This window comes from Dermatophagoides farinae, chromosome 7 (genome assembly GCF_024713945.1).
Source record: "Dermatophagoides farinae isolate YC_2012a chromosome 7, ASM2471394v1, whole genome shotgun sequence".
NCBI lineage: Eukaryota > Metazoa > Arthropoda > Arachnida > Sarcoptiformes > Pyroglyphidae > Dermatophagoides > Dermatophagoides farinae.
Window position 1 is genome coordinate 2,197,177 of NC_134683.1, and position 23,707 is coordinate 2,220,883.

Genomic DNA, 23,707 nt, shown 5'->3' on the forward strand with positions numbered 1-23,707 from the left:
TATTTATTCGAATTTATCATTCTATCCATCAATCCATTAGTTTTGCAATAAAAACAACAACAACAACGACAACAGAAAAAAAAAATTTTCTTTATAGTTTCTAGGTCAATCACACGCACACACACACATATATACATTGTTTATCATTGTATATAAAACCAAAAAATAAAAATAAAAATTAATCATCATATTTAGATTCTTCTTCTTCTTTTTCTTCTTCGATTTCAAAGTAGAAAACCTTGAAAAAAAAAATCTTGTTCAAATGTATATGTATCGCCATATGTTTGTAACAAATGGCAAATGATAACGATCATACAAACACACACACACAACAGACATACAATTAGGTACGACAACAACAACAACAATAATCATCATCATATCATATAAAATATTAAAGCGTTTTTTTTTTTTTTGGCGATAACGTGCGTGTCAACAGCCAACAACAATGTTGATCGACCTATCGATCGATCGATCAGTCCATCCTTTCTAGCTAATCAATACCAACATTTTAATAAATTGTGTGTGTGTGTGTCTGTGTGTGTTTGTTTGTTTACGAGACCAATCTCAATTTTCTTGGTAGTTATATAAATATAGAAATAGAAATTTTTAACCATACATTTCACAAATACAACATTCGAGAACGAATCGAATATTTTTTTTTTATTTTTTTTTTTTGATTTTGCCATTCTCACTGATCTATCATCAGTTTGTTTATATCTGGAATTTTTCGTTGACATCGGCTAGAAATAAAAGTCATCGAATTTCAATCCTGGCCAACAAATTATCAACGATAATTGTTGCTGTGTCTGTGCCTGTGTATTGTATGTATCGTCGCTTCGAGGCTTTGGACTTTGGTTTTTTTGTTTGTTTGTTTGTTTTGTTTTCGTTTTCATTTTTTTTCTCGATCATAATCTTCAAGGGAAAAAAACATCATTTTCATTCAAATTAACTTTGTGTTTTTTTTGCGTAATTTGAATTTTATGACAAATTCAATTTCTATTATCCACTTAGAACAAAGATAAAGAAAATTATTTTTTTTCGAAATCACTAAAATAAATCAATCATCATCGTCCATCTTGAGGTAATTTTTTTTTTCATTATTTTATTTTTGATTTCTTTCCTTGTTTTTTTTTATTTTTCATTCATTCATTCGTTAGTTACATTTCATAATAATTTCAACCAATTGTGTGCGTGTGTGTACATGTGATTTGCAAACAAAACAAAGTAATAATTTTCAAGTTTAAATCAATCAAACATTTTATTTTTTTTTCATTGTTTTTATTGATTTATTAGATTGAATTCGTCATTCAATTCTGTTGAAAATCATGAAAAAACAAAAAACTAACTGTCAATCTCATAATCTTTCTATATGAATATGGATGAATATATTAATTTTTAAATAATTTTTTTGTTTCATCTGTTGCTTCTTTAATGTCGATGATGATTTAATAGATTCATAGGTATTGACGTCATCTTTGTTTTTGCATTTTTGTTAAATATTCATCCACTGCAAAGTGTTTTTTTTTACCGTAGAATCCGGAATTTTTCACATTTGTTGTTGTTTTGCAACCAAAAAAAAAACTGATAAACAACATCATGATCAAAAATCGACTTGATGCTATTTTTAGAAACAATTTTCAACAATACCCTTTCATCCCATTTTTTTTTATTGTTCAATACATTATGTCTCGATAACTTTATCCAAATGAAATGGCTATACTTTTTTTTCTATATAACACATGCGTGTTTCGTAATCAAGATTTTAGGGTATTTAATTTTCAGGTTTTTTTTTCTCATTTCATTTTGATTCATTCATAGTCAAATTATCATCATCATCATCATTAATATTGATATTGACATCGATTTACTCTTCATATATGTAAAATTTATTTATTCATTTTGATTTTGAACAATAATCATCATCATCATCATCATCATCAATAAAATTTGAATTGCATCGTTTTTTTGTGCAAATGTTGTTGTCATGCATTGTATACAATCTAATCTTACTTGATTTGATTTTCACTTTTCTACACAACTCCTTCTTTTTCTTCTTCTTCTTGTTCTTCTTCCATCAACCGAAATAAATCCACACACACATAGATTCGATATAATCGATTTTTTTTTTTTTTGCTTTTGTTTTGGCCATAATAATTGATTGATTGATTTTTTTTACCAGTTGATAATAGCTATACATTTTTTTTTTTTGGATTTCATCCAGAATGTTTTCATTTTGCTATTGATTATCGAAATTAAAAGAAAAAAATCTCTTTGCTCATGTGCTTGTGTGGTTTTGTACCCAGAAACAAAAAAATAAATTGATATAATCCAAACCTAAATCCAACATTCACACACACACACACACAAACACATTGATTTATGCTGATCGATTCTTATATAAACGAGATATGTTTGTAAAATAATTTTCATCACAATTTTTATTTCTTTCCATCCATTTACACGTGACCTTCATTATTATTATTATTTATGATTTCTCATTTTTGATTTTCTTTTTTCTTCATTTTTTTTTCTATAGATAATAAATTGACAAGTGAACAAAACGTCAACAAAAAAATAATAAAAAAAAATATATACCAAAAATGGTCCAAAAACAAATATCCACTCGTACGACCGGAAATCGGTTTAAAAATGCTATATTAATCATCTATTATCTATTGGAATCTTTCGTTAAAATGTTTATACCATTATCGATGATGAAAAAGAAAAATGTTGAAAATCAAAATATATTAATCACCGGCGGTGGTAGCGGTATTGGTCAATCAATGGCATTAAGATTTTTACGTTTAGGTGCCAAAGTAATAGTTTGGGATGTAAACCAAGAAGGAATGGAAACAACAAAAAAAATGGCTGAAGAAGAGAAATTAAATGTGAAAAATTTACATTTATATAAAGTTGATCTTTGTGATTCAACAGCCATTTATAAAGTAGCTGAACTAGTCAAACAACAGCTAGGTCCATTGGATATTTTGATCAATAATGCTGGTGTTGTATCCGGACAGAATTTTCTCGATATACCTGACGGAAAAATCGATTTGACATTCAAAGTGAATTGTTTGGCACATTTTTACACCATTAAAGCATTTCTTCCAGATATGATTAAACGTCGTAGTGGTCACATTGTTACAGTTGCATCGGTTGCTGGTCGTATTGGTGTCTGTGGTCTTAGTGATTATTGTGCATCTAAATTCGCAAATATTGGCATGGATTTATCATTACGAATGGAATTAGCTAAAGCTAATCTAGATGGACATATCAATACTACAATTGTTCAACCATATTTCATTACGACCGGAATGTTTGGCGGTGTTGATCCTGGAATATTTGAATTTCTTAAACCAGAATTTGTTGTGGATAAAATAATGCAAGCAATTCTTACTAATTCTGTTCAAGTTGTTGTGCCAAACTATTTTGATTGGGTTTTATGTTTTGTTCCATCATTACCACATAATTGTCTGTCAATTGTATATGATTTTATTGGCGGTTTTGAATTTATGGCCAATTTTCATGGTAGAAATTTACCATCAAAAACAATGAAAACAAATGGTGTTAAAGATGAAGAAATTAATAATAACATGGCCAATATGATCAATCAGAATGTTGTCGATAATAATCATAAGTAGAAAACAATCAATTTTGATCATCATCATCATCATCATCAACAAAAAACAAATCGAATGTCGACATCGTATTGATGAATTATATATTTGAATAGACTTTTTTTCTGTCTCTCATCAAGGTTTCTTTTTTCTTTTGATAATTTCTGTATTGATATTCTTTTTTCTTTTTTTTTTTTTTTTTTTTGGTGTCACAATTATTATTTTGTATCATTTAATTTCTCACAAGAATTTTCTTTTATTTTTGATCTGGCCACCACCATAATAATAAATTGCAAAAATTAAAAAAAAAATTTAATCAATGTGACTGTGGTAATTAATTTGAAGATTAGATTTAAAAAAAAATTTTGTAATTACAAAGCCACATTAAAACTGGCCAGAGATAATGGGGATGGTTAATTATATCGGAATTTTATGACAATCAATGACAAAAAAGAATTGTAGATTCATGATCATATATGCTTTTAATGGATCATCATCATAATTCATCATAAAGAAATCCTGTTATTTTTATTGCCAGTAAATCGTTTTTTTTCTGCAGTCAAGATTTTTCCCTTTTTTTCAAAACAGAAAAACAATGACTTTAGCATCCAAATTTTCAAAATTTATCTTCCTGTTTTTGTTATTATTGATGATTCATATGATATCATCATTATCAACATTTGTCATTTGTCATTCATCAAATAATCATTATGATGAAAATGAACTTGATCTATCCGTTTCGATTGGTTGGACCGATTATCTAGCCATTGGCATATATTTTGTACTTATTTTGGCCATCGGTTTCTGGGTAAAAAAAATAGCAATGCTTTCAATTTGAAATTTAAAATTTTCCATTTGTATTTTTATTTTTTTTTTGCACTATAGTCTTCAAGAACAAACAATCAAAATACGGTGGATGGATATTTTCTGGCCGGAAGACGGATGCATTGGATTTTGGTGAAATATTTTTGTTCCATTTAATAATTGATTGGGGGTTTTTTTGTTGTCATTAATTTTTTTGTTTCAATTAATCATTAATATTTCTAGGTTGGTGCATCCATATTTTCCAGTAATATTGGTTCCGAACATTTTATCGGTCTTGCCGGTTCCGGTGCTAGTTCTGGTATCGGTATCGCGTCATTTGAATATATTGGCTTGTATACAATATTAATACTTGGCTGGTATTTTATGCCCGTCTATTTGGCTAGTAATATTAGTACGGTACCTGAATATCTTCAGAAACGTTTTGGTGGTCAAAGAATTCGTGTTTATCTTTCAGTACTGACATTGATACTGTATATTTTTACGAAAATATCAGCCAATCTTTATGCTGGTGCTTTATTTATTCGTCTTTTACTTAATATTGATAATATCCTTATTGGTTGTATTATTTTGATTGTTATTTCGGCATTGTTTACGATTATTGGTGGATTGACAGCAGTTATATGGACAGATGCCATACAAACCGCATTGATGATTATTGGTGCTATATATTTGTCCATGAAAAGTGTTACAGCTGCTGGTGGATACGAGAAATTAATGGAAAATTTTGCTATAGATGGCTTACCTGATCGATTGGAATGTCAATCATTTATCGGTGCTTGTAATGCTTCAGTAGTCAATAATTCCTGCGTATCTTGTAGTACGATAACACCATATTATCGTAAATTATTTCGACCAGCTACTGATCCAGAAATTCCATGGCCCGGTATCATAAGTATTTTCATCTCTAGTTTATGGTATTTTTGTTCCGATCAAGTCATCGTACAACGTGCATTAGCGGCACGTAATTTAACACATGTTAAAGCTGGCTGTATTTTGGCATCATTGTTGAAGATTACACCAATGTTTTTATTGGTATTACCTGGGATGGCAGCACGTATGCTTTGGCCAAGTAAGTGATTCATTTCTGATTGTTTTTCATTGAACAAAGAAAACAAAAAAAAAAAAAAAAATACTGATTTCATATTTCAAGATCAAATTGGTTGTTCGAATCCTGATTATTGTCAAAAAGTTTGCGATAGTCGATCAGGATGTACGAATTTCGCATATCCATATCTAATCATAAAGTTATTGCCGAAAGGTAGAGGATAATTTTAATTTCAATGTTAATTTATATGATAATATTGTTAATGATGATGATGATGATAAACAGGTGCAACTGGACTAATGTTCAGCGTTATTGTTGCTGCATTGATGAGCTCATTGACATCCATATTTAATAGTGCATCAACAATTTTTATCGTGGATATTTATCTACGATTCCGTAGAAAAGCAAATGAAATTGAACAGATTATTGTTGGCCGTTGTTTTGTTGTCGTATTGGTCATCATCAGTGTTATTTGGGTGCCAATATTAGAACAATCACATAATAGTCAATTATTTCCTTATATACAAAGCGTTACATCATATCTATCACCACCATTATGTGCTATATATGTTTTAGCTATATTATGGCCACGGATCACTGAATCCGGTGCATTTTGGTCATTAATCATTGGTCTATTAATTGGTATGACACGTTTTATATTGGAATATAGTTATCCAGTGCCAACATGTGGAACAATTGACATTGTTGATAGAAGGCCAGCTATCATTACTAAAATACATTACCTTCATTTTGGTATCATTTCATTCTCGATTTCTATGTTATTGGCTATTATTATTAGTTTGTTTACGAAGAAAATTGATTCCAAACGTGTAAGTAAAATTCAACTGGATACAATAGTTGTTTTTTTTATTTATAAATTTTTTTTTATCGAATAAAATCCAGTTATATAGATTGACATATAACACACGTCATAGTGAAGAAATTCGTCAGGATGATAATTGTCCAATTGTGGATGGTGATGATGAACATAAACGGAAATCGGATGCCGAATCGCATGCTGCAGCTGCCCATGATGATAAACGTTTTGTTCATTTAACCAATTTAATTGCCATCATTGTTATTATGATTGGTACATTTTTCTGGGGTTTTTATGCATAACGAAAAAAAAACAACAAGAAATCATAATTTGTTTTTACCAAAAAACATATTAAAAGCGTCGACATTATTTATTTATTTTTTTTATAAACATTTACGTTTTTCATCCAAATTAATGATATCGGTTTCAAATAACGATCGATATGTCATTACATGTGGACCAAGCATTATAACGATAAACCATTCAAATATTGAACTTGCAACATGCCAATAATATCCTGGATCATTGGTTGACCACCATAATCTCAGTGAACTATTTGCAAATGATTGTGGATATTTTTGAAATGAAATAATCATTGTAAGTAAATATAAAATGACAGCCGTCATTGATATGATCAATATAATAATTCGTCCATTCGATATACGTGTTTGATTCGGTAATTGTTTTGCAATAAGAAATTCAGTTAAAATATCAAATTGTACGGAAGTAAATAAAATAGTTGCAAATATATTATGTAGAATTTGTAAATAAAATGGTTTATCATTTTGTATGGAACCAGTTGCACACATACTGACAACCATAATCATACCGGTGGCCAGTGAATAATTTGCCCAACGTAAATCCATATTATAAATATCTAGATAATAACGTGTTAAACGATATCTAATGATGACAACTAACAATAATAAAAGTGATGCAAAACAAAGTGAAAATGTAAACATTGATAATACAGGTTGATGAAGGCCTAGATCGCTTATATATGGAAATATTGGATTCACTTGTTCCAGACGTATGGCAAATATCCATCTAAAATGTCAAAAATTATAGAGTTTATAGAATAACAACAACAAAAAAATTTTAATCATAAAAAAATTCACGTACAATATAAATGCGAATGTTACAATCATTGAGCCTAATAACATTGGTAGGCCACGTATAAATTTCTGGATCATGATTAATAAAACAATGAACCCCAATATAATGATGAGAAATTCACGAAAAAAAATTCAATCAAAATCAACGAACAAAAAAAAATAAATGTTTGCAAATAGCCACAAATGTGAATGTGCTAATATACTGACTTATGGATTTTATCCTTTTTAAAAACAACAGACATTCAATTCATATTTTTTTCTTTTCACATTGAATGACGATGAATTTACAATAAAATAAATCAATCAATCATTCAATTTGTTTATTGATGTATTGTTGTATGTTGAAAAGTAGATAAAAATACGAACATGGAAAAAAAATCTTTGATTCATACCAAGAATAAATTACCTTCCTCTTCTTCAATGGTCATATTTTAGCTAAATTGTTCGCAGAACTCATGGACCAAGATCTTTATGATATAACAGAATGATTTATTGATAATGAATTGAGATGAATGTAAATTTTCCCTTAACGTTTTTGAATGTCGTCACAATTTTTGTCACTGTTTGTATGTACATTTCTTTTAAATATTGTTTTTGTCATACACACACACACACACACAATGATGATAATAAATTTTAAAATTGCTAGTATTTATTGTCCAATTTTAGGCGAAAAAAAATGATTTATAATTACTTTGTGTTTAAATTTAGTGTTAATGAACACATCCAGCGTCATTTGTCGTAATGATTCATATTTATGAATTTTTAAATATTTCCTCATTGTGTGTGTGTGTGTGTGTGTGGAGGGAGAGAGGGTGATGGTGTTTAATTTGGTGACAGCAACAGAAAAAATGGTTTTTTTTCCAATTTCGTTTGTTAAAAAAAAAAAAATCCACTCCCAAAAATGATTGCGATTTTGTGTGTAAAATTTTTCACGAAATTTTTTCATCATTCCAAATGATCATTGACCACGACAGTAAAAAAAAAATCGAAAACAGTTTAAAAACCATTAACGATTCACGTTATCATTTTCATTGTCATCATCATCATCATCATTCATTCATTCATTCAATAATTATCAAAGTCAAAATACAATAAAAAATAAAATTTTTTTAATATCAAACAAAACGATGATCATTCAAGGATAATGAAGATGTGTGTGTGTATGTCATTATATTATGATTCCGTTCAATTCAATTTTTTCTATGATTATTATGTCTCTGTTTTGTTGTTTTTTTTGCTGTCTTTCAATTCAAATTGTTGATAGCCGTACAATCATTATCATCATTATTGGCCATCATTGCTTCATTGCATTCATAAATGTTTCATTGGTTTCCAACGAAAAAAAAAATAACTTATTAATATCTGCATTCTATATGGTAGTAGCAATAGCGAAAAAAAAGCAAAGATGAGGATAACAGAAGTCGATTTAATTTTTTTTTTTATTTCGATTTTAATGGAATAGAAAAAATATCATTGCTCCAATGATGATGATGATGTTGGTGATGGAAAATTTAACAAGCAAGAAGGTTTGGCTACAGCAAAAATAAAACGAACACGTTGACAAATATTAGGTACAGAAAAAAAAAATAAAAAAAACAGGAGGTGGGAATTTACAAATTTGCCATTAACTTTTAATAATCATGTATGAGTTTGATGGCATTCAACAAAGAAGAAATCCATTTCAATTCTGTATATACAACATTTAATGTCGTGTGTACATGAATGAATGGTGTCAATTTGTGACAATATGAAATTTCCAGCCAAATTGGAATTATCATTTAGTTTACCACAATAATAATAATAATAATAAATAATTGCACGTATTTTTTCCACCAATTTCAAAGAAAAAAAAACAAATCGTTTTTCTTATTTTGAATATTGGCGACAACAGAAGAAACAGAATGATTTGATGAATGATTATTTTTTTAATATATATAAAACGAAGAAACCTCTTTGCAAACGATAGTAGTTAACATTTTGATTTTTATTAAACAACATAATACATATCATATATCATCATATAATTATAAAAAATGTATCATCCACATTCCATAATTATATCGACAGTTTTATTCATCATTATCGTTAATTCTCAAGGTTTGTATCAATTTCCAATTATTATTTGATTATAAATATATGTCATTTAAATTCAAAAATAGGTATTAGTAATAATAATAATAATAATAATAGTCCATTCTTGAGGGATGGCAGATTCGGTGTATATCATTATGATGTAATGGCAATGAAAGGACGACAAGTTCAATATCCAATACATCCAATGATTTTGGCACGTCGATCATTACGTGAAATGAATGGATTATCAATATCAAAATCAACAATAATGTCATTGTTTGAAGCATCACGTTGGGCACCATCATATTATAATGTACAAAGTTGGCGTTATGTTTATGCAATGCGTGATGGTCCATATTGGGATAAATTTGTTGATGCATTAGTGCCAGGTAATCAAAAATGGGCTCGCCATGCTGCCGCATTGATTGTTGTATTATCGAATAAATATCAAATACGTAATGGAGAGAAAAAGATGGTTGAAAGCCATACATTCGATACGGGTGCTTCATGGATGTTGATGGCACTAGAAGGTACAGCACGTGGTCTTGTTGTTCATCCTATGTCCGGTTTTGATCGTGAAAAAATAGCACGTACAATTGGTTTGAATAGTGATGATTATAAAATCGAGGCAATGGTTGCCGTTGGTAATCGTGTACGTGCGATTAGTAATGAAAAAATTACTGACCGTAATCCCATCGATAAATTTGTTAGCGAAGGCATTTTCAAAGAGAAAATTTATGAATAAAATTTTCCATGTTTATTCCAAAAAAAGATGAATGAATGAATGAATGAATAAATGAAAAAATAGGAATTGAAATTTACAGAATAATATTTTTCCCACATCTATACACATGATTTGATCTGTATGAATTTTTTTTTTTGCTTCATGAGAAAATTATTATAATATAAAATTAAACATTTGATGAACGATCACGTGAACGATATACGACACCACGATTTTTCAATTCACGAACAATACCCGCTGGTAAACGACCAGATACGCTAATCGCATATATACCGACACATTTTCGACCTATATATGATGAAACAATTAATGAAGTTAGTTTAATAAATCAAAAAATTGTAATATTTAAAAATACCAATTTTTTGCCATTTAGCCACCCAGGAATCTTCGGGATTTGTCAATGCAATTAAACCATCAAAATTATTCGACGTACAATCATAGACCATTTCACGATTATTTTTCATTCCCAAAAAATCTTCACAATTATCACAGCCATGAAATTCAAATTGTTCGAATGACTAATTAAAAATCATGGTCAAACTTATAAGATATTCGAATCATTTTTCAAAATTATTACCTTGATAAGTGAGCATAGTAAACATGCTCGAAGATGACGTAGATCTTGTGGAATCGTCGTTCTCAATTCGTCAGCCATTTTTCGATGAGAAAATTGATTAAGATAAAATCTAAAATCAATTAATAACGAAGAAAATAAAACAAAAAAAAAACGATCCTTCAAAAAATAAACTCGATCCACGGCCAAAAAATAAAAAAAATATAAAATAATACGTTCATAAAAGACGTGCCGAAATGAAATTTCAAAATTTTACGAACAAGTACAATTATTATTTCGCATTTTTGGATCAATTGAATATTCTTGCACAATATTCTCAGGAATTAATTCGATTAACATTTGAATAAAATTATCATAAGAACAATTTCGATTACATTTACAGCGATATCTATTTGAATCTAATGCATTTCCGAGCAAATTTATGAAAAAATTATCCGTTCCATTTAGATAGTACATGCGGATGGACGGCCAGTTTTGATCATCCGTTATCAATTCAAATGCCAAACCACTTGGTTGACCGATATTTGATCCGATCGCTGATAATAGATATCCCAACAATGTATCATGAGTACTGTATAGATAGATATGATTATCCCAACAGTAAGAATATTTCAAATCCAAAGTTTTGTTCATATTTTCGATTAATTCTTTAATCAATGATCCGATTCTTAGTTTAAGATATGTATTCGATTGGCCATATACGGAGAATTCAAGATCATGAAATTGTTTTATTCTCTGGATCGTATCATTACCCATACGATCAATCCAATCAACTTTGATATAATTGGTGCCAAAATATTCTTGTTTTCGTGATGAACTTCTTGCATGAACATTTTTAATTGGCATCGAATCCAGATACATTCACGATATCGTTCACGTAGATTGCGGCCCAAATGAAACATACGTTGTTTACCACGATTAGTTAATTCACCAAGTCCCATTTTAAAATCATATATAGTTTATATTTATCATTATGATATAATCGTATTGGACTACGATCACCATGTCTAAAGATAAATTGAACCAATAATAAATTATCATTATCAGACGATTCGATTGGTGATTTTGTTAACAAAAACACCAAGAAGCCAAATAATAATCTTGTCAAACAAATCAATGATGCACTTATTTTGTTGTGTGCCACTAAACACAGAAAATAATCATCTTATTTATTATTATTGCCGGAACAATCAATCAGTTTGACAAAAACAAATCGTTATCAATGTTTGTATGAATGAAAAATCAGTCAATTTATTTTTTCATTTCGTACTCAAAGTATGACCGATTAAATCAAGCAATTCATACAACTGTTGATCGGAAGTAACGATAATTCATTTAATCATAACTGTTATGATATTTAAAGCACAAATATTTCTTGTACTTAATATTATAATAATGATGATAATATTTCACACAATTTTTGTGGTTGAAAAGATAACAAAAAAAAAAAAAAAAAATACCGGAAAATTTGAAGAATATGGAAATTTTCCATATATATGAAGAATAATAATTTACATTGATAATAATATGATAGATATTTGGACTGTGAACAACAATAATAATAACAATAATATAATAAGATGCACACATTATATTGATAACATGTACGGAATGATGTTTTATCTATCACAAAAAAAAACATACCCCATACTAAACGACTACCAGCATTAAATATTGATTGAATTGATTGATTGATGCTATGCTATTGAACCGACAAATACAAGGAAATAATCATAAAAAAAATGATGCACTCATTTTGCACACGAAACACAGAAAATAATCATATTTATTATTATTATTGCCGGAATAATCAATCAGTTTGACAAAAAATAAATCATTATCAATGTTTAAATGAATGAAAAGTCAATCAATTTGTTTTTTTTTTTGCATTTTGTATCCAAAGTATGACCAATAAAATTTAGCAATGATACGACCAAGTTGATCGGAAGTATCGATAATTCATTTATTTAATCATAATAACTTTTATTATATTTATATATGAATGAATATTTTTTTTTGTACTTTATTATAATGAATGATATTTCATACAATTTTGCAATGCAAATAACAATTAAAAAAAAACCCACAAGAAAAAACAAACAAATAGACTTGATTTTTCAATCATAATAATTTTCATATATCCACATTATTCATCATTGAAATGAATTGTGAGAAAAAAAAAATAAATTCAAAGTCAAAGCTCCGGAACCATATAACGATTTGACTAGTTTGAAAGAATAGGGTCTGTGATTATGCATTGAAATCATTTGAAATTTGTGATTTTTTTTTTTTTTTTTGGTTTTTAAGTAAAATTGGCACGATTTCGGAGATGTGTTACATCACGAGGAAAATATAACGCCAATACTAATGCCATTAATGAAAATATTGAAATCGTAGCAAATGATCCAAACCAGCCAAAATTTTTCAAAATAAATTGAATAAGAAATGCACCACATAAAGACATGCTTGCCTATAGAAAAATCAATGATAATCATCAGTGATAATTTTATATAAAAAATAAGGTTATACAAAAGTAAAATTCTTACCGGAGCTGTAAATAAAAATCCATAGATAGTACCAGCATGTAAACGTCCAAATACTTGTGCAGTTGCGGTTGGAAAGATCACAAAAATACCGGAAAATGTGAAGAATATGGAAATTATCCATATGAAGTATAATAATTTACTTTGATAATAGCAAGATATTTGCACTGTAAACAATAATAACGATAATAAGATGCACATTGTAGTGATACATGTACGGAATGATGTTTTATCATAAAATATGCCCCATACTAAACGGCCACCAGCATTAAATATTGATGCAATTGAACCGACAAATACAAGAAAATAATCATCAGAAATGAATTGTGATCCGAATGCTTTGTACATTGTATTGACAAATTGTACGGCTTGTGTACACAATGCAAACATTAGCCACATCTGAAAAAAAATTAATCAATAAATTTATCGATAAGTTTCAATAGGATAATAATAAAAGCATACCAATAGAAATTCTTTAGTACGAATGGCTTGTTTATATGTAAGATCCGTTTGTTGTGATGGATGTCCAATTATGATATTTCCATTATGATCCTCACAACTACTATATCCACTGCCATTACTATTTGGATTCAAACCATAACCATTATTATAGGTTAATGGTGTTTCAAATGTTGTTTCTTCATCTGGTGAACTTATAAGCAAAAATCGACCTTCTTCAAAAATAATTTCATTCGGTTGACGTGGTGGTGTGAATAGCAAACAACAACCAATTATTTGGATTATAATATAAATTACAAGCAATAAGATGAATAAATTTGGAACACGTGAAAGAATCGATTTAGCATAGAAATAACCATCCGGATTCGGAGATAGATTCAATGGATTTAAATATGATGTTTGAACATAGTTAAAAACCAATGCACCAAGACCATAACCACCAACAATAAATCCATTAACGAGGCCTTTTCGTTTAGGAAACCACTATAACAAAAAAAAAGAATAAAAAAAATCCATTTAAAGAAACAATTTTTAATAAAAATTAATAATTAGTGTAAAGCCATAGGCTTTTGAATAAAACATACTTTCATACCGGCAGCTAACGGTGCAACATATGCCATACCGACACCCAAACTTGACAAGAATCCATAAGTAAATACGACCCATATGAAACCCCAATTGATTGTGTAATAAGTTAAACCAATTGAAAGACTGTTATGTTAACATGATGATAATATTAAAAATCCAAAATACTTATTAAATTTTAGGATAATCAAACAATTTACCTGAATATAAATGAACCAATTAAGCAAGTGAATCTGGGACCAATTTTAGATTCCAATATACCACCGACCATCATCAATGTACCTTGGCCCAATAGAAATGCTGCATTTATATATATGGATGATGCATATGTAACGGTAGGATCGACATGTACACGAATATATGATGTTAAATATGTGTTAACATTGCCCAAAGTATAAAATGTTCCAAGAATCAAATGGACAAGAAAACCACCAAATACAGATGAAATTCCTTTGGATTTATCATTCAAATAAGACATTGTTCTGTTTGAGAGAATTCAACCAATGTGTTCAAGAAGCGAATGCGAATTAATGAATTATGTCTTTTGAATTGACAATTTCAATGCCAATATATAAATGATAGCATATCAAATTAAGACAATGTTTGAAAATGATAAGATGATTATGTTGAATAAACATAATTTGATTTGGTTTCATTTGATCATCAAATATGATTTGATGTACATGATGATGAAAACATATATTGTCAATGATGATTCGAAATAAAAGGTAAACAAAAGGTTTCTATGATTATACGAACGAAGAAATAGTGACAACGTAATACTACACATAGATCTATTCACTTTCTCTTTATATCTCTCTTGTGAAATCGTTTCGATTTCTTCTCCCCTCCCCCTCGATTTCGATTCATCGATCGAATTGAGTTGCTGAATAAAATGCCAGTCAACTCAATTCAAACTAAACATTGGAAGAATCGCGACTGATGATATCATCATCATCATCATCATTATTATATATAAAAAAAACGATTGAACGAATATATATATATATATTGCAGGCAATATATTATAAATGAAAATAATTATCAAACAAAAAAAAAACTATATATAAACAACGATAGTACTACCATCTTTCGGCATATCCTTAAAGATAACTTTGAACAAAAAAGAAAACATTGTTCACAATTCGACAAATTATTTATTTATTTATTTATTTATTATTATTAGTGTTTATGGTTTTGAAATGAAATGAAATGGTTTTTTTTTTTGGTTAAAATTTTCAATGTTTTGTTAGGTAATAAAATTGATGATCAAAACATGTGACATGTCGTCTTGTCTGGATCTTATAGAATATACATTGAATCCTTGATCTCGATTTACAAAAAAAAAAAAAAATTGAAATTTAAAAAACAATTATTCTTATCTATCTAGAACATTTTTTTTTTATAAATAATAAAAATTTCATTATCTATATAGGCTTTTTCCCAGCACGTGTTGAAATCAAAATATTAACAAAACAAAAAAAACGATTAAACTGATAATAACAAAATCAAAAGTACAAATTACCAATGTGTGTAATTTATTATTGTTATAATAACCACAAAATAATTCTTTTAATAGAATATGGTATATATATAACCTTCTAATAAAGAAGAGTTAGTTGATTAGTAATTAGCCAATCAGGTTTTTTTTTTTTTTTGGTTGTGACCAACTAAACAATGTCAACAAAATGAATAAAACACTCTGTCGCACAGTCATCACAAATGTTTGTTGTTGTTTTTTTTTTCTCTGTTTTCATCACAACACAATTTATGTGAATTTAATGAATGTGAATCCAATCAATCATCAAAAAAAAAAAAAAAATTCCATTATGAATCAAACGAAAATGATTATGACAAAAAAATCACCATTAGATAATGGTAATTTATTTGTTCGAATCTATAACCTGTAAGAATATATCATATCATATCCATATCCATATTCATTTTGAATTATTATTTTATTAAATAACTTTTTTTTCTGTAACATTTTCCAAAAGATGGGTGCTACCATTGTTTGTTCATGGCATCAATAATGAAATTCATCTTTCCGATTTACCCAAATGTTCACAATCAGATGATACTGGAAAATTATCCAATATTTTAGAACATTATTGGCGTTTAGAATTGAAACATAGCAAACCGAATTTTATTCGTGCCACATTTCGTTCATTTCCATGGCATTTTATTGGATGTACTTTGTTAATTATTCTAAGAGAATGTATTCTTAGATCGTTACAACCATTATTCTTATCGCGTGTGATTCAATTTTTTTCCAAACCAACTGCTGAAGAATTTCAATCAGCTTGTCTAAATTCATCCGCTTTGGTGATCATACCATTATTTTGTATTCTATTAAGACATCCAGATCGATATTTAGCATTCAGATTGGCAATTAAAATTCGTGTTGCATGGTGTTCATTAATTTATCGAAAAGCTATTCGTCTACATCATTCGGCATTTCGTCGTACCACTGTCGGACAGATATTGAATCTAATATCCAATGATGTTACACGTGTTGATCAGGTATGTTTTATTGTTTATTTATGTAGATGTTTATTATTATTATTATTATTTAAATCTTGTTAAAGTTTTGCAATTATGCATGCTACATAATTATTTCTCCCATAATTTTCATCATACGAATGTATATCTGTTACATTTATGTTGGTCCATATTGTTTCATAGGATTATTTCTACTATTATTAGTCATTCCAATGAATTTATTAACTGGCCGTATCTTTCAGCTATTGCGAACAAAAGTTGCAAAAACATCCGATACAAGATTACGTATCATTTCGGATATAATCAAAGGAATTCGTGTAATCAAAATGTATGCATGGGAAGATCATTTCAGTAGTCTTATTGATGATGCTAGAAATCGTGAAATAATTCAAATTAAATATAGTATAATTTGTAAAGCTATCAATCTGGTCATAGCATTCATATCTAGCCATATAATTGTATTTGCTATGTTTGCTTCCTATGTAATATATACTGGAAATCTATTGAATGCCGATCAAGTATTTGTCATAATGAATGTAATCAAAATAACTAGCTCTGTATCATCAAGAGCATTGCCAACAGCATTAACATTATCATTTGAAATGTTAGCTTCATGTGATCGTATACAGGTATTTTTTTTTTATTACTCTCTATCGATTAATGGTCGTAAAAGAATAATTTTTTTTTCTTTTTTCATTTTGATTCTCTATTTAGAATTTTCTTCTCCTCGATGAATACAATCATCAAACGATAACATATCATAATAACATTTCGGTATCAAATGAAGATAAAATTGTTGTGAAAATGGAAAAAGTTTCAGCTGATTGGACAATGGGCACCACTAAACAGCCATCACTTGATAAAATATCATTGCAAATCAAACATGGACAATTGATCATGGTTATTGGTTCGACTGGTTCAGGCAAAACAACATTTCTAATGTCATTGATGAATGAAATTTCAATCATAAATGGTTCAATTCAATTGAATGGTCGTATTGCTTATGTAGCTCAAGATCCATGGATCATGAATGGAAGTATTCGTGATAATATTCTATTTGGTCGACAATACGATGCTGTAAAATATACAACCATCATTGATGTTTGTGGAATGCATCATGATCTAATACAATTACCATATAGTGATCAAAGTTTAGTTGGAGAAAGAGGCGTTTCATTGAGTGTTGGGCAAAAAATTCGATTAACATTAGCTCGTGCATTGTATAGCGAGGCGGATATTTATCTATTGGATGATCCATTGAGCGCTGTTGATGTTAATGTTGCCAATCATATATTTGAAAGGTATGTTCTCTATGAATATTGAATGGATAAATTTTATGAAAAAAATGAAATTTTTTTTTCCAAAAAGATGCATAATGGATTATTTGAAATCCAAAACAGTCATTTTGGTTACACATCAATCCCAATTTATAAGGAATGCATCAAAAATACTTGTACTAGATAATGGACGACAATTAGCATTCGATCATTATGATGAAATAATCAAATCAAAATTGATTAATCTTGGATCATTGTTTCAACAGAAAAATTCCATTGAAATTGTCGCATCCGAAATTCCAATGAATGAATCAATGGTGATTGGATATGATATGGATTCTAAACAAAAAAATTTGAAACCAAAAATTATCGGAGAAATTAAAACAAGTAAAGGATCAATCAACAGTAAAGTATATTTAAATTACATTAAAGCCGGTTCTGGACCAATTCGATCACCATTAATGATCGTTACAATTATTTGTACATCATTTCTATATTATTACATGGACATTTGGATTGCACAATGGACAAATCAAAATGAACAATTGATGTTGAAAAATAATTCAGATATAATTAATTTAAAAATGGACAATCATCGTTTTGATGATGTGATTATCTATTCCATTTTAATTATCAACATTTTGATCGCTATGATTATACAATCGATAACCATATTCCTTATGTGTATCAAATCATCGATCAATTTGCATAATAGATTATTTTCCAGTTTGATTCGTGTACCAGTTTCATTTTTTGATACTATACCCATTGGACGGATAATGAATCGTTTTGCTAAAGATATTGGAATCATTGATGAACGATTACCACAAACAGTGGATAATTTTCTTAATGTATGTTTTTCTATTATATTTCTATATTTGAAAATATATAATAATGATAATAAATTTTGTCTAGTTCATAGTTTCATTATTGGGTGTGACCATCATTGTAGCCATAACAAAATGGTATCTAATATTTCCAGCCATCATAATGTTTTTATCCATTATAATTATTCACCGTGTCTATACTATTATTGCACAAGATTTAAATCGTTATGAAAATATTGCTAGAAATCCTTTGTTCAATCATATGACAATGACATTGAATGGTCTTTCAACGATACGTTCATTCAATGTAAGCGATGAATTTATTCAACAATATTATCGCTATCAAAATGATCATACGGCTGTTTATTTTACTTGTTTTGCTTCGATGAAATTTCCTGGCATCTGTTTGGATTTAATTTGTATGATTTATATGATCATTGTAATCGTTTTTGTGATGATTTCTTATGAAGGTATATAGAATGTTTTTTTTTGAATTATCTACATTTATTGTTAATAATAATAATGATTATTATTATTTAGAGATTCAAAGTGGTACGGCCGGATTAATCCTAACAACCATACTTGGATTAATTTCATTGACACAGCCAGGTATTCGAGCAACTATAGAAGCTGAAAATCAAATGATTTCTGTAGAAAGAATTTTGGAATATTCCGATTTAGAATCTGAAGCACCATTGAAATCTGATTATAAATTTCCACCTAATTGGCCTGAATGTGGTCGAATTATTTTTGATCATGTTTATCTTCATTATAATCAATCACAAAAACCAGTGATAAAGGATCTTTGTTTTGAAATTCGTGGTAGTGAAAAAATTGGTATTGTTGGAAGAACCGGTGCTGGTAAAAGTTCAATATTGGCTGCATTATTTCGAATGGTCGAAATTGATGGTAGAATCACAATCGATGGCGTCGATTGTTGTGATATCGGTTTACATGAACTTCGATCAAAAATGTCGATTATTCCACAGGAACCTGTAGCATTTATTGGTTCGTTAAGAAAAAATCTTGATCCTTTTGATGAACTGAATGATGATGAAATTTGGGACGCATTGGAAAAAGTTCAAATGAAAAATCTTGTAAATGAAATGCCTGGCAAACTTCAGTATCAATTATCAGAAGGAGGAGATAATTTAAGCTTAGGTCAACGTCAATTGATTTGTCTGGCACGTGCACTATTACGACAAAATAAAATCCTAGTTTTGGATGAAGCCACAGCCAATGTTGATCTTCATACTGATGCTTTAATACAACAGACTATTCGTGATAATTTCAATGATTGTACAGTGATAACCATAGCTCATCGTTTGAATACGATTATCGATTCGGATCGAATATTAGTATTGGATTCTGGTCGTTTAGCACAATACGATACACCGTTCAATCTACTTCAAGATAAACATGGAATATTCTATAATCTTATTCAACAAACCGGACCACAAATGGCTGCAAAATTAACATCAATGGCAAATGGAAAAAAAATACTTTGACATTACATAAACATCGGTTGAATGAAATGTTTTCAAATTGTAAACGACACCAATTCCATCTATGATAATCTATTGCAAATAAAAATCTTGAATAGAAATTTTGTGAATTTATTTCAAATTTTTAAAATCAAATATTGAATTTGTAGACAAAAAAAATCATGTCATTTCGTGGTCTAATACAATTACATAGAGATATTAATGAATTTATATCAAAAAAAAATGTCAAAAAAGAAAATCAAGATTCTGGTAGAAAATTACATCGGACGACCAACACCACCAAACAAACCACGAATTGGTAAAAGTAACATAGCCAAAAACATGGTAAACCAATCCATATCATCATTTTGAGATTGATATGGCATAATCGGAACAATTTGTGGTGCTTGATGTGTTTCACTATTATATCTTGAATTTCGTTTTTCACGATTTAAGATTCGGATTTTTGATTCTGGCTGTTCGAAACCCATCATAGTCATCCCATGTCCATACATTGGCATAGAACCGCCATAATTACCACGGCCAAATGATTGTTGTTGACCCATGCCAATGCCCATCATACGATTTTGATCATAGTAGCCAGTACCACCACCACCATTACGATTCATCATACCGACATTATTACCATAACCAAAATTGGAATATCCACCACCATTTCGATATGGATATTGTTCACTGTAATCGATGAGAAATACGATCATAACGAAAATGATTGCACACAATACAATGGTGGTTGTTGTTGAATTCATTTTGAAATATAAAAAAAAACAATTTTCTATTAAAAATGGATGAGATTGATGATGGACTGTTGTAGATGATCAAATAATAAAATAGAATGATGATTTTGGCAAAATGATTGGCATGAAAATTTATACCAATTTTACTGCCATAAAAATCAAATTTCAAATGTTTTAATCATGACTATTGTTATCATATGAAAGTTCAAACGCGTTTTTTTTTATTTTTGATAGTTGAATTGGCAAATTTTTTCAAAAAAAAAGAAAATTAGTCAACGAGTTTGCTACTGGTGAGAAATTTTCAGTGAAAAGTTTATTTTTATTCTACATTTAATTATTGTAATTATTAGCCATTACAATTATGTACGAAGAATATTTTAAGAAGCAGAATGCAAGATATACAGAATTATAAGCAAAAAATAAGGAAAAAAAATTTCGAATGTAAATCAGATTAATTTTATATGTAACCGAATGGTCTGAGTGGCAGGAGCAACAATGCCAGAAACAATTTCATCCAATCATTATTCTGAGATTGTTGTGGCCATAATGGCCATATTGGTATAAATGTTGGTGCCGGTTGTGGTGTTTGTTGATGTTTTCGGACATGACGACGTTCACGATTCAAAATGGCCATTGAAGCTTTCGATTCTTTTTCAACGCCCATCATACCCATTGCATTACTCAACATTCCTAAGATTCCACCAGAATGACCATTATGAGATTGTTGTTGATGGTTTTGTTGTCCTCTCATAATACCACTTCCACTATAAACGTCATAATTGCTAGGTTCATGATCACCATAATTACCATAGTTATTGTAACCACTGTTGCTATATCCGGTACGATCATATCCATCAACATTGTATCCACTGTCGTCATATCCATCATAAGGTCTTTGTTGACTATGGTCAATCAAAACAATAAAAGTCAAAATGACAATATACGATATAATCATCATCGGATTCATTTTGTCAACAATATATCAATCAATGTTCAAATATAATTCAAATTTCGAATGACAATATTTTCACTAATCGAATGTCGATGAATATGATGATCAATCAGGCAATCTGGTCGAATATTTATATCACAGAAAAAAATCGCATCAAACCAAACCATGAATAGAACGACAAAAAATATTTTGTGAATGTTCAATGAAAAAAATGGTTATGATGATAAAAAAAACCCATGCTGGTCCACTAAGTATGGTTTGTGTAAGCCCTTGCTGAATAACATTGTATTAGTATATATAACGAAACGATTATTGTTTCCATACAACATACTGTGTGTATGAGTTGCTAAGATTAGGTTTTACTACATTCCATAATGGACGAAACCAAAAAAAAAAATTGCAAATTATCATTGAAACAACAAACAAAAACGTATGTAATGTTTATCTTTTAAGATTTCCATTTTTTAAGGACAATAAGAACAAAAAAAAACAAAAAAATAATGACCTTACTTGTTTTTGTTTTGAAATTTAAAATTTTTTTTTTATTTATTTTGTTAATCGTATTTCTGGGAAGCAAAAAAAAAAAAAAAAAAAATTCAAGCTTCAAGCAATTTGTTCACCTGTTGAGGTTCTTCTATACTTGTTTTTTTTTCTCTTACTATACTATCAAAATCCAAAATGAATCCTTGATGAACAATAAAATTTCACAAGAAATTTTCGATCCAATTTTCAATATTGTAGGATTTTTTGTTGTTGTTGTTGTTGTTGTTGTTAAAATATCCAAATAGGGAATCCGATTCTCTGATGGATTCTTTGAAATATATCCGCAAAATGCAATTTTTCAATACGTAGGATGATTTTCAAATGAAAAACAAAAAATCAATTTACATATGGACAAGTCATTGAAAAATATTGGACATTTTATATTTGGACAAATAATCATTCATTATTAGATTTGAACTTTTGTAATGACAATCCATGAAAGAACAAAAGGTGACAATTCCGTATTAATTTGAATACAATGCTATATTGAAGCAAAAAAATATCCATATCTCATAGCCATGCTAATGAATACGAGCTTGTGACTACAATAATTGCGATTCGATTTTTCTTATTTTCAATTATTATTCAAATTGTCATCATCATATACAATAGTGGCTACAAAGTTCAATTTTGATTTATTGTAAAAATGAATTAATTATTTAGGTTTACAGACACACTTTTTTTTGTTCAAATGGATTAAAATGGAACACTTCGATTATGAATTTGAATACGGATTGATTTTGGATCAATCTCTGAATGATTATTTGTGCAACAAAAATTAATTGTATTGAACGATGATGAAGATGTATTTGATTTTTTGTTTTGTTTTTTTTTTCTTGTTCAAGTTTTCTTAAATCTGTTGTCAATATTTGAAGATGTACATTTCATTTTTTTCAAGATTTGAATCAAATTAAAAAGCGATTTAACTTATTCACATTAACTTAATATCGCAATCTAAAA

The 23,707-nt window shown here is 28.8% G+C and overlaps 8 protein-coding genes across 17 annotated transcripts; 4 read left to right on the plus strand and 4 right to left on the minus strand.

Moving 5' to 3' along the window:
• The first annotated feature begins 60 nt into the window (after positions 1–60).
• LOC124497082 (epidermal retinol dehydrogenase 2) lies at positions 61–3,940 on the plus strand. 5 transcript variants are annotated; one of them, XM_075732860.1, is made up of 3 exons: positions 1,166–1,227; positions 1,297–1,463; positions 2,540–3,940. In XM_075732860.1, the coding sequence occupies exon 3, from the start codon at positions 2,604–2,606 to the stop codon at positions 3,642–3,644; it is 1,041 nt and encodes a 346-aa protein (XP_075588975.1). In that variant the 5' UTR covers positions 1,166–1,227; positions 1,297–1,463; positions 2,540–2,603; the 3' UTR covers positions 3,645–3,940. The 5 variants fall into 5 exon arrangements, with proteins under 5 accessions (XP_046916644.1, XP_075588976.1, XP_075588975.1 ...); XM_047060688.2 differs by lacking the exons at positions 1,166–1,227; positions 1,297–1,463 and adding an exon at positions 61–1,084; XM_075732861.1 differs by lacking the exon at positions 1,297–1,463 and having other exon boundaries at positions 1,160–1,227.
• A 69-nt stretch (positions 3,941–4,009) lies between these two features.
• Positions 4,010–6,684, plus strand: LOC124497048 (sodium/glucose cotransporter 1). The gene is made up of 6 exons (XM_047060639.2): positions 4,010–4,428; positions 4,506–4,577; positions 4,668–5,514; positions 5,596–5,703; positions 5,776–6,320; positions 6,394–6,684. Exons 1-6 carry the CDS (start codon positions 4,216–4,218, stop codon positions 6,607–6,609), a joined length of 2,001 nt encoding a protein of 666 aa, XP_046916595.2. The 5' UTR covers positions 4,010–4,215; the 3' UTR covers positions 6,610–6,684.
• LOC124497089 (DNA damage-regulated autophagy modulator protein 1) lies at positions 6,474–7,973 on the minus strand. Of its 3 annotated transcripts, none has more exons than XM_075732864.1 (4): positions 7,829–7,973; positions 7,430–7,491; positions 6,705–7,354; positions 6,474–6,590 (listed from the first exon to the last, which is right to left on the minus strand). In XM_075732864.1, exons 2-4 carry the CDS (start codon positions 7,468–7,470, stop codon positions 6,553–6,555), a joined length of 729 nt encoding a protein of 242 aa, XP_075588979.1. In that variant the 5' UTR covers positions 7,471–7,491; positions 7,829–7,973; the 3' UTR covers positions 6,474–6,552. The 3 variants fall into 3 exon arrangements, with proteins under 3 accessions (XP_075588979.1, XP_075588978.1, XP_046916652.2); XM_075732863.1 differs by having other exon boundaries at positions 7,815–7,863; XM_047060696.2 differs by lacking the exon at positions 7,829–7,973 and having other exon boundaries at positions 7,430–7,791.
• Positions 7,974–9,103: 1,130 nt separating this feature from the next.
• On the plus strand, positions 9,104–10,324 carry LOC124497094 (putative NAD(P)H nitroreductase YdgI). Of its 2 annotated transcripts, none has more exons than XM_047060703.2 (2): positions 9,104–9,522; positions 9,585–10,324. In XM_047060703.2, the coding sequence occupies exons 1-2, from the start codon at positions 9,459–9,461 to the stop codon at positions 10,241–10,243; spliced, it is 723 nt and encodes a 240-aa protein (XP_046916659.1). In that variant the 5' UTR covers positions 9,104–9,458; the 3' UTR covers positions 10,244–10,324. The 2 variants fall into 2 exon arrangements, with proteins under 2 accessions (XP_046916659.1, XP_075588983.1); XM_075732868.1 differs by having other exon boundaries at positions 9,104–9,526; positions 9,592–10,269.
• On the minus strand, positions 9,391–11,022 carry spt4 (Transcription elongation factor subunit spt4). Its single transcript, XM_047060714.2, has 3 exons — positions 10,821–11,022; positions 10,599–10,761; positions 9,391–10,531 (listed from the first exon to the last, which is right to left on the minus strand). The coding sequence occupies exons 1-3, from the start codon at positions 10,896–10,898 to the stop codon at positions 10,410–10,412; spliced, it is 363 nt and encodes a 120-aa protein (XP_046916670.1). The 5' UTR covers positions 10,899–11,022; the 3' UTR covers positions 9,391–10,409.
• A 13-nt stretch (positions 11,023–11,035) lies between these two features.
• On the minus strand, positions 11,036–12,466 carry LOC124496810 (uncharacterized). Its single transcript, XM_075732722.1, is given in 4 exon segments — positions 11,036–11,675; positions 11,678–11,773; positions 11,776–11,941; positions 12,462–12,466. Coding segments are annotated over 4 exon segments (873 nt in total). The 3' UTR covers positions 11,036–11,069.
• A 299-nt stretch (positions 12,467–12,765) lies between these two features.
• On the minus strand, positions 12,766–15,395 carry LOC124497065 (apicoplast pyruvate carrier 1). The gene is made up of 5 exons (XM_047060665.2): positions 14,605–15,395; positions 14,404–14,530; positions 13,823–14,302; positions 13,364–13,759; positions 12,766–13,287 (listed from the first exon to the last, which is right to left on the minus strand). The coding sequence occupies exons 1-5, from the start codon at positions 14,880–14,882 to the stop codon at positions 13,120–13,122; spliced, it is 1,449 nt and encodes a 482-aa protein (XP_046916621.1). The 5' UTR covers positions 14,883–15,395; the 3' UTR covers positions 12,766–13,119.
• Positions 15,396–16,196: 801 nt separating this feature from the next.
• LOC124497034 (ATP-binding cassette sub-family C member 4-like) lies at positions 16,197–20,611 on the plus strand. 3 transcript variants are annotated; one of them, XM_047060621.2, is made up of 7 exons: positions 16,197–16,310; positions 16,402–16,927; positions 16,993–17,535; positions 17,621–18,207; positions 18,275–19,034; positions 19,099–19,480; positions 19,551–20,611. In XM_047060621.2, exons 1-7 carry the CDS (start codon positions 16,234–16,236, stop codon positions 20,516–20,518), a joined length of 3,843 nt encoding a protein of 1,280 aa, XP_046916577.2. In that variant the 5' UTR covers positions 16,197–16,233; the 3' UTR covers positions 20,519–20,611. The 3 variants fall into 3 exon arrangements, with proteins under 3 accessions (XP_046916577.2, XP_075588982.1, XP_075588981.1); XM_075732867.1 differs by lacking the exon at positions 16,197–16,310 and having other exon boundaries at positions 16,798–16,927; positions 17,090–17,535; XM_075732866.1 differs by lacking the exon at positions 16,197–16,310 and having other exon boundaries at positions 16,810–16,927; positions 17,111–17,535.
• Positions 20,612–23,707: the final 3,096 nt, after the last annotated feature.

Coding starts and splice junctions, on each gene's coding strand:
- LOC124497094 (XM_047060703.2), top strand. CDS start 9,459: ATGTATCATCCACATTCCATAATTATATCGACAGTTTTATTCATCATT. Junction 9,523..9,584: donor CATTATCGTTAATTCTCAAG/GTTTGTATCAAT, acceptor ATTCAAAAATAG/GTATTAGTAATAATAATAAT.
- LOC124497082 (XM_047060688.2), top strand. CDS start 2,604: ATGGTCCAAAAACAAATATCCACTCGTACGACCGGAAATCGGTTTAAA.
- LOC124497048 (XM_047060639.2), top strand. CDS start 4,216: ATGACTTTAGCATCCAAATTTTCAAAATTTATCTTCCTGTTTTTGTTA. Junction 4,429..4,505: donor TTTTGGCCATCGGTTTCTGG/GTAAAAAAAATA, acceptor TTTGCACTATAG/TCTTCAAGAACAAACAATCA. Junction 4,578..4,667: donor GACGGATGCATTGGATTTTG/GTGAAATATTTT, acceptor TAATATTTCTAG/GTTGGTGCATCCATATTTTC.
- LOC124497065 (XM_047060665.2), bottom strand. CDS start 14,882: ATGTCTTATTTGAATGATAAATCCAAAGGAATTTCATCTGTATTTGGT. Junction 14,303..14,403: donor CGTTAGCTGCCGGTATGAAA/GTATGTTTTATT, acceptor TTTTTGTTATAG/TGGTTTCCTAAACGAAAAGG. Junction 13,760..13,822: donor GTACTAAAGAATTTCTATTG/GTATGCTTTTAT, acceptor ATTTTTTTTCAG/ATGTGGCTAATGTTTGCATT.
- spt4 (XM_047060714.2), bottom strand. CDS start 10,898: ATGGCTGACGAATTGAGAACGACGATTCCACAAGATCTACGTCATCTT. Junction 10,762..10,820: donor TACTATGCTCACTTATCAAG/GTAATAATTTTG, acceptor ATTTTTAATTAG/TCATTCGAACAATTTGAATT. Junction 10,532..10,598: donor GGCTAAATGGCAAAAAATTG/GTATTTTTAAAT, acceptor CATCATATATAG/GTCGAAAATGTGTCGGTATA.
- LOC124497089 (XM_075732863.1), bottom strand. CDS start 7,850: ATGACCATTGAAGAAGAGGAAGGTAATTTATTCTTG. Junction 7,492..7,814: donor AGGAAGGTAATTTATTCTTG/GTATGAATCAAA, acceptor ATCATGATCCAG/AAATTTATACGTGGCCTACC. Junction 6,591..6,704: donor CATTAATTTGGATGAAAAAC/GTAAATGTTTAT, acceptor TAAAAACCCCAG/AAAAATGTACCAATCATAAT.
- LOC124497034 (XM_047060621.2), top strand. CDS start 16,234: ATGAATCAAACGAAAATGATTATGACAAAAAAATCACCATTAGATAAT. Junction 16,311..16,401: donor TTTGTTCGAATCTATAACCT/GTAAGAATATAT, acceptor ATTTTCCAAAAG/ATGGGTGCTACCATTGTTTG. Junction 16,928..16,992: donor ATGTTACACGTGTTGATCAG/GTATGTTTTATT, acceptor ATCTTGTTAAAG/TTTTGCAATTATGCATGCTA.